At 38.4% G+C, this 13,827-nt stretch overlaps 1 protein-coding gene across 1 annotated transcript; it reads right to left on the reverse strand.

The window, feature by feature from the left end:
* Nucleotides 1-3,532: 3,532 nt before the first annotated feature.
* On the reverse strand, nucleotides 3,533-5,575 carry tmsb2 (thymosin beta 2). Its single transcript, XM_083915858.1, has 3 exons — nucleotides 5,439-5,575; nucleotides 4,225-4,329; nucleotides 3,533-3,978 (listed from the first exon to the last, which is right to left on the reverse strand). Exons 2-3 carry the CDS (start codon nucleotides 4,322-4,324, stop codon nucleotides 3,941-3,943), a joined length of 138 nt encoding a protein of 45 aa, XP_083771984.1. The 5' UTR covers nucleotides 4,325-4,329; nucleotides 5,439-5,575; the 3' UTR covers nucleotides 3,533-3,940.
* Nucleotides 5,576-13,827: the final 8,252 nt, after the last annotated feature.

Consider the following 13,827-nt stretch of genomic DNA (forward strand, 5'->3'; position numbering starts at 1 on the left):
CATTAACTTTAAATCCTCAATTCAGCTAACTCTCCTGTAAATTGTACTAATTTATCATTTTATATTGTCATAACTCTGATTTCTTACGCAGAATCCACTTTTCATTTTGGTTAAGTTAGTATAGCGGAATAATTCAAGAGGAATTTAAAATTGCACACAGCAATAGCTTATAATGTAACACATCTTAATAACTTAATCTAGAAACAATAACTTCTAATCAAATCTATAAATAATTACAGACGCAACATGTACATTCAAAACATTTGTTTTATTTAAACTGTACCAGCATCAAATCCTCTTCCCATCAAAACAGGGACAGGTAAATGCAAACTAATGGGATGCAGTCGATAGTGTTTCAGCAGAACAGCTTCTACGGTGTGGATGAACTTGCACTGCATTCATTTCAATCTGAAAAACAAAGATAACAATTTGCTGGGTATTAGTAAGGCAGTCAGTAGAATTTTTTAACATTTTAGCAATTTAAAACATTTTATCAATAGACTGGACTAGGGTTACTGGACAAGGGTTGACAAGACTGACAATATAATGTTCTGTCCCATTTTTAATTTTTAATATATCTTACTGTAATAAGATACATTACGATTAAGGTATATTAATTAAGGACACTTCTCAACAGTCTAGGTTAACAAAGTCAGCAGTCAGTATAAAACATGGCAGTTGTAAAAGTAACATGTCTGTATATTGTTACCAACACAATGTTTGATACATACAGGTGAATCGGTCTTTCCTGCCTCTACACTGTTATGATGATATTGATGCAGCGCCGCTAGCATCAGTTAGCCGCTAACGTTAGCTTTCACTTATGACTGAAAAACTGTCTTTAAATGCTGAAAATGTGTAGGTTGCCTTCTCCACAACAGAGCACAACATAACTCAGAATAAAATTACTGTATGTAATTTTAACTTAATTTAATTAAAGGTTGCTTACCTGCGTGGACTTGAGCCAGCACAGCCACAATAAGAGTGAAACTTCAAGTGCCAACTCGGAAAGTTGGCTTACCCGCACACACATTACAAATACTTCCGCATTTCACGACAAATAATTGAGAGTTTGAGAATAGAGAGTTTATAAATGTCCCGCAATGGGGAAATTCAATTTTCACTCTATTTTTTTTTCATTGTATACATGCAACTAAAGGAGAGATGTCAGAGCGAGGGGGCTTCCAGTGACCAGCGCCCCGAGCAATTGGGGTTCGGTGCCTTGCTCAACAGCACATCGGCAGTGCCCAGGAGATGAGCTGGCACCTCTCCAGCCACCAGTCCACGCTCCATTCATGGACCCTTGGGTTCCCAGCCAAGTCACCGATGGACTGAGCTACTGCCCCAACCTACTGTTACCAACCAACCAAATTGTTTTGGATTACACCAATGGCTTGCTTTGTTTTGCTAACTAATATTATCGCCTCAAATGTCAATAATTTATATTTTCAAGTTAAACCATCTTAAATTACTGTTTAAGCCCAAAAAATACAGGTTGGCTTTTTTGCAGTGCAGCTATAGCCTAAAGCCAGCTAGCAAGCTAGCTCCTGCTCCAACCCACAGCACAATTTTTGGTGTCACTGGTGTGCCTTCATGACCGTAATGTTGCTCTTAATATTCACTGAAAGAAATTAAGTACGGCTGCAACGCCTGATTAATTTCATTAATCGGCCAATTATTTTTGAGATTATTCTTTTTATTTTATTAATGAATTGTTCGGTCGATAACATGTAAGACAATAGTGACAAGGGTGAGGTCTTCAAACAGCTGGTTTTGTCCAACCAAAAGTCTAAAATAGAAAGAAAACAAATTAAATATTTGTGCTCTGATTGGTCAGTTTTTTCACTTTTTCTGCATCTGCACTGTCGGCGTCTTTGCTGTTACATTCATTACAGCCGGGGAATGCACTAAAGTGGCACAAAGTTTGTAACCATAGTTGTGATATCACATCCGTATGCAAGTCCTGACTGCTCGTTTAAAGACACAGTTTCTGTTTTATACTGTAACTGTATTTGTATAGCACCTCGACCTGCTTTGTAATAAAAAATACATGGAAATCTCACTTTTTACAATATGGGACCTTTAACTGATAATTACAATTGTTACCAGTTAATTTTCTTACTTCATTAGTAAAGTAATACGTTTGAGCTCTAATGTTAGTAAAAACTCACAAGCTAAGTTAGCTCAAGTCTAGCTGCCAATGACAAACAGACAATGACAGGTTTTCATAATAAGTTCTTGAGTTTGTCATTAATATGTTAAAGTGTTGGTTAAGTTTTCTGTATATGATTAGTAACTTAGAGTACATTACTATTGTTATTAAGGTATGAAAATATGTGTTGCTAACCCTTATTAAGTACACAGGGATTTGCCCTGTTTGTACATTGGACTCCACATGTCTACATCTTGAATCGCTGGTGAAACCTTAAAGTGATGCAAGACTATACAACCTTGAATATGCGCACATATTTGAGCTGTTTACACAACTGTATATTGCAATACTTTATATAGCGTAGAGTCCAGTTGCAAGCAGTCTTGATTAGGGGTGGAACGGTTTATTAAAAAAATACGTCCCGTTCCAAACACTTTTCACGGTTGGGAACACATGTTTACCGTTCGGTTTATGAGGTGCAACGTAGCGTAAGCCTTGCGCCATATTCATATGATTGTATACCAGATACTGCACATTATTTCCAAATGGAAAAACTAATGTTTCTATTAAGAACTGACAATCAGGGAATAAAAATATTATGGGCATTGTATTTTGTGTTCATTTTAAAGAAAGGAAAGTCTAGTGCTAGTTGAGTTTAGTCTTCACTTTATGTTGATACCCTTTGCCTGTAATGTGACCATAAAAATAGAATTATTTTCAGTTAGAGCTTTAAGAGCCATTTTCTTTCATTTTTTCAATTTTTGTCAGAGATATATTGTAGCCTATTTCAGTCAGTTCAGTGAGTGCTGTTTGTGCGTATTTTAGTGAAAGAAAAACTATTTTCTTCATTTTTTTTAGAGATTTGATAATGTAGAAGTGTCTTTATTCTTACCTAGAAGGCAAACAATTGTTTACCTTTTTGCCAAATAAATATATAAACGTGTACATGCAGCAATGTCTCCCCTACTTTTTTCAAAATCTCACTTCACTTTAATTTAAGATTGTAACAGTAATCCCTAAACAAGATGCCTCATTATTTCAGTTTTTGCATGATTGCATGAAATGTCCTTAAGAATATCTGATTAACAAAATAATCTAATTATTAGGCTTCAAATCTGATACATGGTATTTTTTAGAATCTAAAACAAACAGAAAAAAACAACCGAACCAAACACTGTGACCCCAAAACCGTGATATGAACCGAACAGTGGATTTTGTGAACTGTTCCACCCCTAGTCTTGATGCATAATGTGTGTATTTATTCCATGGCTGTGCATGATGAGTCCATGCCTCATGAATATGAATATATGTGTATTAAAGTCTGACTTTTGCACATAAACATAAAGGAAACAGCAATATGCACAGAGCTGACTGGTTCCACTGCTTCATATTTATTTCATAATGAAAAGTAAAAAGTTTATTAAGAAAACATCCCACATGATTAGACTCCAATTGCTCCCATGTCTGTGGACCCTCACCCCCCAACCCCCAGCCTGGATGCCTGCCTTTCTCTCTGTGCTACATCACTACACCACTCCCCAGTTTGGCAATATTGGAGACATGTTAGCTATAGGCTAACAGTGCAAGACGGGCACCCAGGCTAAAGTATTTTCACCCAAGTGCTAAGAGAGCTCCCATGTGAGGATGCCATATACCCCTACAGCACCCCAGGGAGCTCAAGAGCACCCTTTTCTGAAGACAAAATAAGAGATTGAAATACTGTGATAATCAAAAGAAAGTGCTTTTTTGCTGTGGCATTATAGCTTCTTTTCTTCACGTGCTCAGAAGTCAAGGTGTGGCATCGCCTTTCCTCTCTTGCTCGATGGCTAAGGAAGAAAAGAAGAAGATAGTTTAGGTCAGTAGCACACGTGTTTATTAAATATGAGAGGGTGCTACTTTTTGAATGCTCTGTATGATGTGCTGATGTTGCAGCAAACCGGGGTTTTGCTGCTCTGCTTGCAGGTCTTTTGACAGCATTGGAAGTGATGCGTAGCTACTGACAGGGAAATTGTTACAGTGGATCAAGGCTTCAGCGCTGCCAAGAAACAGAAACAGACGCAAGGGGCACTCACTCTCTTTGGTGGGCAGAGGGTTTTTTTCTTTCGTCTCTGTCTTCTTCAGCTTTGTCTTGTCAAAACGAGCAATCTCAGTCATGTCAGGCTTGTCGGACATTTTGGCTGTGAAATGAGAAAAACATCTGAGCACACAGGTTTGACCTTTCCTGTCAGCCATCATACTGATAATGCGGCATGACATAATAGACATCTACAGTATAAGATATATTCTATAGTATTAGAATGTTTTGATAAGTCATCACGAGAGCTTTCAGAAAGAGTGATGGCTTTGTCTCATATTAAAGATAATCTTTGTAACCGAACGCACATAAAGGGAGTGGCTAAGACATGTGCAGCTCAGATGGATCCACATGGATGCCTGTGAGTGGTAGATGCCTCACACATGCTCCCTCTTGATATTCTCCTTTCCAAAATGGCAATTGCTAACATGTGCCAATTTTTTTTACCTAGCTGTTTGTTCCTTCCTTTGTCTTTGCTTCTCTCTCTCCAAGGCTGAGGTCTTTGTTCCCTTCCTCCGCATCCTCGCTCTCTCTTTCTCTCTCTCTGCCTCTGCATCCACCCCTGCAGCTTCATGGATCTAGGCTCCACTGCAGTCATATTCCTGACCTAGCCGCAGGTCTGACTAATTTGCTTTGCACAGTCTGGCCCAGTCACGCCTGTTTCAACCACTACTCTTGTCAGAGACTGCCGTGGAAACATGACAAGCCCACTAGCCTGCAGCCAGTCATTTGCAAACCAAGCTGTAAAATCCTTCTCACTAATCTGGATTTGAATGGGGCCTACAGTAATAGAATCACTTTGACATAGAAATAGACATGCCTGGCACATGGCCAGAATTTGAAATATTTGAGTTTCTTCAAGCGAGGCACACTGAATCGTTACTTGATTACCCTTTAGCTACGAATGTTGTCCATACCCAGTCCTGCTAAGGCTCAATAGTGACATCAGCAGTCATAATCTTACCTTATTTCAATTAATTAGTATACCCAGTTATTCAAACATTTGCTCTATTGTTCCCTTATCATCATCATCATCATTATAATCATCACCCTCAACATCCCTCATTTCACAGCTGCCATCAGCAGTCAGCCTCTGCTCATCCAGCCACACCCCAATCCTTTGTTTGACTCTAGTAAAAACAGAACCAAAAAGAGACACACTGACACATAGACATTGATAATCACAGTGAAGGAGATATGATCCATTCTTACCGGTGTTCCACACAGAAGTGTGCTAAAATCCACCAGTGGAGAGAGTAGGGAGGGATAGAGACACAGAGATGGAGAAGGGAGAGCGATGCGGAAGCTGAGTGAATCTGCCGGTGTATGCACGCCTGCCTGCATCCAGGGTGTGGGTATAAGAGGGAGAGAGGGGGAGTAGAGAGAGAGAGAGAGAGAGAGAGAGAGAGAGCGAAAGAGAGACAGATGGTAGAGAGAGAGAGTTACTGAAAGCTTGGTCAGCCTTTCTCCTCGTCATCAGTGTTAATGTTCATGAGGGAAAAGACGAGAGGAAAAAAAACACTGATAGAAAACGGCTTATGACACATTATTTAGGTATTTGTGCGTATTGTAGATTGTATTACGCAGTGCCTTTTGTTGAGTAGGTCAGGGACACACGGCATGTGATGGTGGAAAGAGGATTTCATCTACATCTATTGCTAATGTATATGTATTGGGACTGTACTTCTTTAATTCAATTCTTTATTATTCATTATATGTTGATAATGTGTCAGAGTTATGGGTATTTTTAAAATTGCAATTTACACCTTTATTTTTATCCTGACAATTTGACATTACATACTTTTTAAAAGAATTGTTTATTTATATATATATATCTATATATATAGATATATATATATATATACACAAGTATATAGCATGGACCATTGCCACATACCACCGCATTTATAGCCTAAGCTAGCTGCATTGCCCATCCCTAGATGGAAAATTGCCATGAAAGTCAATCTGCCCATAATCATAATGATCCGTATGTACTCATGGCTTAAAGTTCTATGGCTCCATGTCTGTTTTCAGGCTTTAAACAGCTTTAAATTTATATAATACTTAAATGAATACTTTGTACACATTTCCTCCTGGACCACTTTTCATGCTCACCAATCATTTCTTGCTTTTAGCCCCGGTGTCACAGTCATTACATGCTGACATTGTGTCAGAGTTACGTTTATTAATAGAAAGTGAATATGGCAGTTCATTCCCATTCTTGCACAGTGCCAAGTGAAAGCCCTCTAGAAAAAAACTATTTATATATTTTAATGTTTATGGGGAAAGTATGGGCCAGTGCCACATACCACAGCATTTATAGCCCAAGCTAATTTGTATTGACCATCCTTAGAAGGACCTTTGAACAGATACACAAGACACCTCAAGAAATACATATAAATCAACACAAAACTCAACATGAAAATATATACTTAATAGCACAAAGCACAAACAATAAGATTACCATAAAACTCAATGACAAGCACCAGATAATGTGTGGCTACATTATTGCATTTATAGCCTGAGCTAATTTGCACTGACACATTTCCTCCTGGACCACTTTTCATGCGTACCCTTAGATGGGCCTTTATACAACAACACAAAACTCAATGTGATATATACACACACTGGAAATCAATAAGATAGTGAAAACATTATTAATACTTGATTTATTCTGAGATATTATCTTTTTTATTTTTCAGTATCCGGTATGGCTATAGCACGGCTGTACTAGCATGTTTTTTAAATAACAAAGGCACTTCAACAAAAAACTTTATTTTGTAAAAAAAAAACAGTGAGTAAAATAAGAGAACAGTAACCACTGTGTCAGAAGAGAAGATTTAAACAATGTTTTCAGGAAGTGTAAAGGCCACAGCTTTGAATGACTTCAGCACATCTGCGCCCACATGACATCACTAGTTTCTCACACTGCTCTGGTTTGATCTTGGTCCATTCTTCTTCAGTCTCTTCCACAGTGCAGTAACTGTAGTGGGTTTTTTAACTATTACTTTGTCGCAGAGGATTCCCCAGAGATGCTCTATGGGGTTTAGATCTGGACTCTATGCTGGTCATTTAATTGTTTCAATATTCTTAGCTTCAAGGAACTGTGTAACCTGTCACATAGACTTTGCATAAAATTTGCATTCCCCCTGCCATGTCGCTGTACAAGAGGCCCAACTCCTGCTGCAGAAAACATACTCCAAATCATGACACTTCCTCCTCCAAATTTAACTGATGTCTTTACACACTTTCCCCAGTCCTACGCTGAACATAATGTTTCCATCAGACACAAATCAATTGAATGTACTCTCATCACTGAAGTGCACTCTGGACCAGTTCTCCTCTGTCCACGAAGCGTGCTCCTCAGCAAAGGCAAGTTTAGCCTTTTTATTCCTTCTGCTGATGAGAGGTTTAGTCACTGCAGAGTGGACTTTCAGTCCAAATTGTCTTAAACGACGAGACACTGTGTGCCATGACAGATCCTTGCCTGTTCAGCGCTGAACTGGCAAGAAACTCCAGCTGCGGTGGTTCCCCATTTAGAGTCTTTGCTTAATCCTGTCCCCTCCTGCAATTGTTTTACGTGGACGGTCAGCCTTTAATGGACTTAAATTAATCTTTGTCCTTGTAAAGTTTAAATACTTGGAAGGCCCAACCTCTCTTGCAATGGCTGAGAGGGTCATCCCTTTGGCCTTCATCTGGAGAACCTTTTGGGTTTCAGTAGTAGCCAGATAAATAGGTGTCCAACAATTAAGTACATAGTCACCAGGTGCCAGACTAACACTAATAACTGGGAGGTATCTGAAAGTTAGTTAAAGTTGTTCCTTAATTTTTATCTGCATGACTGATCCCACACAGTCAGAGCTGAAACAACTGGTCAATAAATTGATCATCAACAGAAAATCAACTATTTTGATTATCCGTTGTTTTTTTTTTAAAGTAACTTCACAAATGTAAATATTTTCTGGTTTTTAGTGCTAACCCAACACATAACCCTACATTATATACACTGCCATTAATCTTTTCTCACTACTAAATAACAACTTATTCTACAAAATGTTTTAGCTGGATACGGTCTGCACCAGAGCTGTTTTTTTTTTTGGTTTTAACATAGTTTGTCACATCCTTTATTTTGTGAATGATCAAGCAGCTCTTGATTACATCAGATTCTAATACAGCCATGATGTGCAGAGCTCATGGTCCTTTGCTGACATCATGAAACATGCTGGTCTTTACTTTTTAATCTTGCTAGAGGTACAGTTACAGCCTGCTGAAGCAGCCGAAGAGGGCAGCTATCTCAGGGCAGACGGCTCATCTCAGAATAGCATAGTGACGATGAGTCAACATGACCTCAACCTTTGAAATGATACAATGCACTAAGCAAGTGGCTGCACATTAGATTCTAGTAAGCACAGTGTTCATGTGTGACATCATATCACTGGATGACTTGGGGTTTTACCAGATCACCAATGAGGTCATAAATACATCTTAATGCTCTGTAAGTAGGCTGCAACACCACCTGCTGGTTGAAGATTGAAATGGCTTAATTTACATATGGATCTCACACAATAATCAATAATAGTAATAACATGCAGCCTTGTTACACTTTCACTCGACATAAGGCTTGCTGAATGCAGTACACAATACGTCATAATCCAGACTAACCTATATGTGATAGCCCTATTGAGCTAATTGGTGCTCTTCAAATCACACACTGATTAAGCCTTTCAGACATTTGTTTCTATTGAGTTGTTTTTTTCTTTGGGGCAGTGTGGGGGCAAAGATCTTTGACCTTCTCTCAATTAGCCCCAGCCCTCCTATTAACCTTTCTGTTTGAAATGTTATCATATTTGAGCTTGGAGACGAGATGCACACTGACAAAGGTCAGACTAAGCAGCAAAATTACCTGTCAGAACAGTCAGACAGACCACTGCTTGTTGGTGGATGGTAATAGACCAAAAAACATTTGCTGGGATCAAGTCTGTCTCCGACCTGCTTGTCAATGTCTAGCTGAATGACGGAGTCAGTGATGAACACACTTTTGGGTTATGCATAGTAACAGTCAGAAGATGGCAGCCCTGTGTATTAAGGATGTATGGATGGATAGATAGATATTCCAGTTAACTGAAATTAATCTATATATTGTTATCTGCCTTTAATATTCAAAATAAACAGAAATACTGTGTTAGTGCACACTTAACAGTCATGCTTACATATGGTGTAAACACAGGATGGCAGCACAAGACTATTTTAAATTGTCCAGGCACTGAGCTGCACTGAGATGAACAGTCTTCGAGGGCCCGCCAGGGTGCACTCATCCCTAAGCACTAAGCAGCATAACAGCTTGTAGCAGCATGAATCCTAATGTCACTAATGTGATTTAAAAAAAAAAAAAAAATCTTCTCACACTTCTCCAAACACTTCCATACTTGTGTGTTAATACCCAGTCTTAAGCTAGATAGTTCAGTGATTTAGCATGACAGTACGAGAGAACAGGAGATGATTCAAATGAGTGGAAGAGGAAGTTCCAGAAATGATTGCAACATTTGCTTTCATGAATATGGCAATTAAGCATGCAGTGTGCATCATATGCAGTTCTGTGACTGATTTGTTACGATGTTTTTTTTTTTACAACATATCCTTTTCTAGTTAGTGTGGATTTGTTGTGTTCCTTTGTCTTCTTTTTCGATCAATAAAGATATAATTTACTCCTCAATGTAAGTAAGTGAGTAAATGAGTTAACATCACGGTTATGCAGTACGTCTGTATGACCTGTATTTACTGCACAGAGCCAGTTTGGCATAGAGATTGGTTGCATAACCACTTTGGTTTAGACTGAGAACTGCTGGATGGAGTGCCATACATTTTTGGACAAATATTTTTTGGTGCCCAGAGGATTAATCCTAATGACTTTGGAAATCCAGACTTTTCGTGTAGCACCACCATGAGGTTTTGTGGCTATTTCTGAGAACTGTCCCAACAACAGTTGGATGGATTACCATGCAATCTGGACAGGCACTCTCTTCAATTCCCATCAGACTCAGCTAATAGCAAATTTTAACATGCACACTAAAGTATACCAATAAAAAAATCTAAACATGATACTAGGACTAGTCAATATGGCAAAATACATTATATTGTCAAAACTATATAAACATTTTTACCATCTATATTTTCTACATCGCTTTTATCACTATTTACATAATCACATAATTTATTTAATATAGACTATTTCTTCAATTACTAGAAAACATGCTCTATTGATATTGTTGGCGAGATATGAAATTATATCAGGATAGAAGATTTTGGCCATATTGCCCAGCCCTAGATGATACCCAAGTCTCGGCATGCTAGCATTGTCATTGGAAGCTCATTGGCATGCTGAGATTAGCTCAAAGCACCACTGTGCCTAAGTGATGCCTCATTGAGCCTCTAGCATGTATGTGGACTCTTTATCTAGAGTTATTACAGTTAACAATTCACTCTCATCTTTCTACCGTCACACTTAATGCTTTCTCCCTCCTTCTTGTTATTCTTGTATTCTGGTTCACATGTTAGACAGCTGCAGCTGTGTTCTCTGAAGCTTGGGAAAAGTAGTGGCTGTTTTCTCAGACAAAATGGGCTCTCACTTGCATCCTGCGCAAAGCGGCACAGAGCGGAGCTACTCTGTCATTGCTAATTTCAGACTGACGCAGTTGTCATTTTCACCCCTAGCATCTACATTGTGTAAGTAGCAAATGTACTTGTGCCCGTCTCTACGCCTGTGGTTGTGTTGGTCTTTAAATGAGGTGTGGTCAGGAAACATTATTGGTACATTAGTCATAGTAGATACACAGACTGCAGTTATATCTGTGGCTCCAAATCGGTCAGAAATATAAACATTCTAATTAATAGCGCATGGATGGAATACATTGTTAATGAGTAAAATATTAAACACATACTCTAAAATCTGGACAGAGCAGAACAGTGCTGCTCCTTTGCATATTTACACACGAGGAACAGTAACTTCATAGAGTAATTCAGAAGCTAAAAGTTTAGTGTCCTCTGTTAGGCTTTTAATTAACATTGTTAACAAGAACACAACACACACACACACACACACACACACACACACACACACACACACACACACACACACACACACACACACACACACACACACACACACACACACACACACACACACACACACACACACACACACACACACACGACTTACACAAATGAGTGCCAAGTTATCTCTCAAACAAATCTCATTACTACACATTAAAAGAGGAATTTACAAAATGGTGCTTCTGTGCAGACACACCAGGCTGCTGTAGTAGTTGGATGTGTAGGATGGGTTGGAACAGGGCAGGATCAGTAATACCAGATAAGCACAATGCCTCAGCTCATGATCTGCGCGACTAATGATGTAGCATTTGATAGGTGCCCTGTGTTCCATCACCCGCCAATGGGCTGAGAGTATCTCGGTGTGGAGGAGTTATCTCACCTAGCCAGCTGGAGGACAGTGACAGAGATAGAAAGAGAAGAAGGAAAACAGCAGAGAGAGGAGATGAGAGGAGATGGAGACAGAGATGAAGGATGAGGAACCAAGAGAGAGGAAGAGATAGATGGAAGATCGGAGCGCTGCTTTAATCACAAAATCCATTTGTAATGCACCTTATCAGGTATCAGGGAGTAATGGCAATTTCTGAAGTTCATGTCCACAATGGTCAGCGCATGTTCATGGTGCTGTTAGTGGTGTGTGTATTACAGTACATTACTTGATGAAATATCTACATTTAGGGTGAGATAAAGCTTTGTTTGCAAAGCTTAATACATCAAAGTAAATACCCTCCATGCATCTTCTCCCTTTCAACAACCCCCCTCTCCGTTACTTTGTCTCAGGGATAAATACAGGCACACAACTTAAGGCTTGAATGGCCTAAGCAAATTATCAATCCTTTAAATACATGCATCAATAAATACAGTAAATACAGTGAGTGACTGACAGCACAAACTGCACTGTTAAAACCAAGGGAGGAAGGGTATTGAGAGAATAATCTCCTGCCTTATGGAATGCAACATTTTGGGGGTTAAATGATATTTAGTTACTAAATGTTCTTGCAGTAACACAGCTTTATAACCCCTGTCTCAGAGGGCTTTCTCATGTCAAAAAGCACCAAAGTCTTAGAAATAGACGGTCATGGTTACGGAACAGTTGGCAAAAACAATATTTATTTTCTGGTGAAAAGCTGTTTCTGTTGCTGTTTGCTCAAGGGGAATTGTTTTCCCTGTACATCATAAATACATTTTAGAGTGTGGTCTAGACTTACTTTATATAAGGAATAAACTACAGGATCCTTTCAAACTGGAATCCCTCATCAGCATGGACCATTTCAAAAGCAGTATTAAGGACTTTTTGAATACAATTTGCACATGTACTGTCTCTGAGCACTGATCTGCTTTTTTATTTTGAATGCTGTTTTATTTTGTTGATTTATCATGTTTAGTTGTGTGTCATGTTTAGTTGTGTGTTGTTTTTGTTTGAAATGTGAAACTTGTATGTTTATGCTGCTGTCTTGGTCAAGACTCCCTTGGAAAAGAGATCTTAAAACTCAATGAGAATATTCCTGGTTAAATAAAGGGTAATACAAAAATATGTAAAGTGTCTTGAGATACCTTTTGTTACAATGTGGCATTATATATAGAATTGAATTGATCTGCACATAGTTGACAGGGAACATGAGTGTGAAGTGCTCCTGAACTCACATTCCAATTTGAATAATGACCCAAAATAATGTGGGCCAGTTCAGAAAGCTAAGAGGGGTTATCACAGTATCGTTTACGAGTGTTGCAATTATAGAGGGAATAATGAGTACATTATTAAATAAAAACGTTTAAGTATCTGTTGTTATACTTTGTTCAAAGTTTGTAAAGCTGGTTGCCAAATCTGATTTTTTGAAAGGCTGGGCCTAGAGCAGCAACAAATGATTATTTTGATTATAGATTAATGTGGCAGTTATTTTTGCACTTAATCATTTGGTCCATAAATTGTCAGCAAATAAAATGCCTTTCATAATTTCCTAAAGCCCAGGGGAATGTCTTTAAACAGTCCAAAACCAATAGATATACTGAGATGAGAAAAGCAGCAAATCCTCACTGTTGGATGGATCAAGGGAATGTTGACTAAAACGATTAATGGTTGATTATCAAAAAAGTTGTTGATGACTTTTCTGTCGAGAAACTAATTCATTTATCCTCTAATTCTTTCAGCTCTATTTTCTCCTCTGTATTCGTCACATTTTGTGTCTCAGTTTCAATCTCTCTTGTTGCTCAGTGACTCCTTCTGTTTGTGTCAGTCTATGTATACATGGCCAGACAGGTTGCTCAATGTATTTGTTCAACATCTATCTGCTTTGGGTTTCATAGTGAAAAGATTCAACCAGTTTTTTGTCACGTTCTAGGACCACATAACAGTTATGTTTGTGTTGAATCTGTCTTTGATCTGTCTATTCTTCCAGATAAGAATATTTTTTTGTTGAGTGTTTTGTTTACTTTATTTTAAGTATTGCTCTAGAGGCAGTACTAGTGGCAGTACCAAATGACACAAGAAGATTTT

Source organism: Echiichthys vipera (assembly GCF_963691815.1).
Source record: "Echiichthys vipera genome assembly, chromosome: 6".
Lineage (NCBI taxonomy): Eukaryota > Metazoa > Chordata > Actinopteri > Perciformes > Trachinidae > Echiichthys > Echiichthys vipera.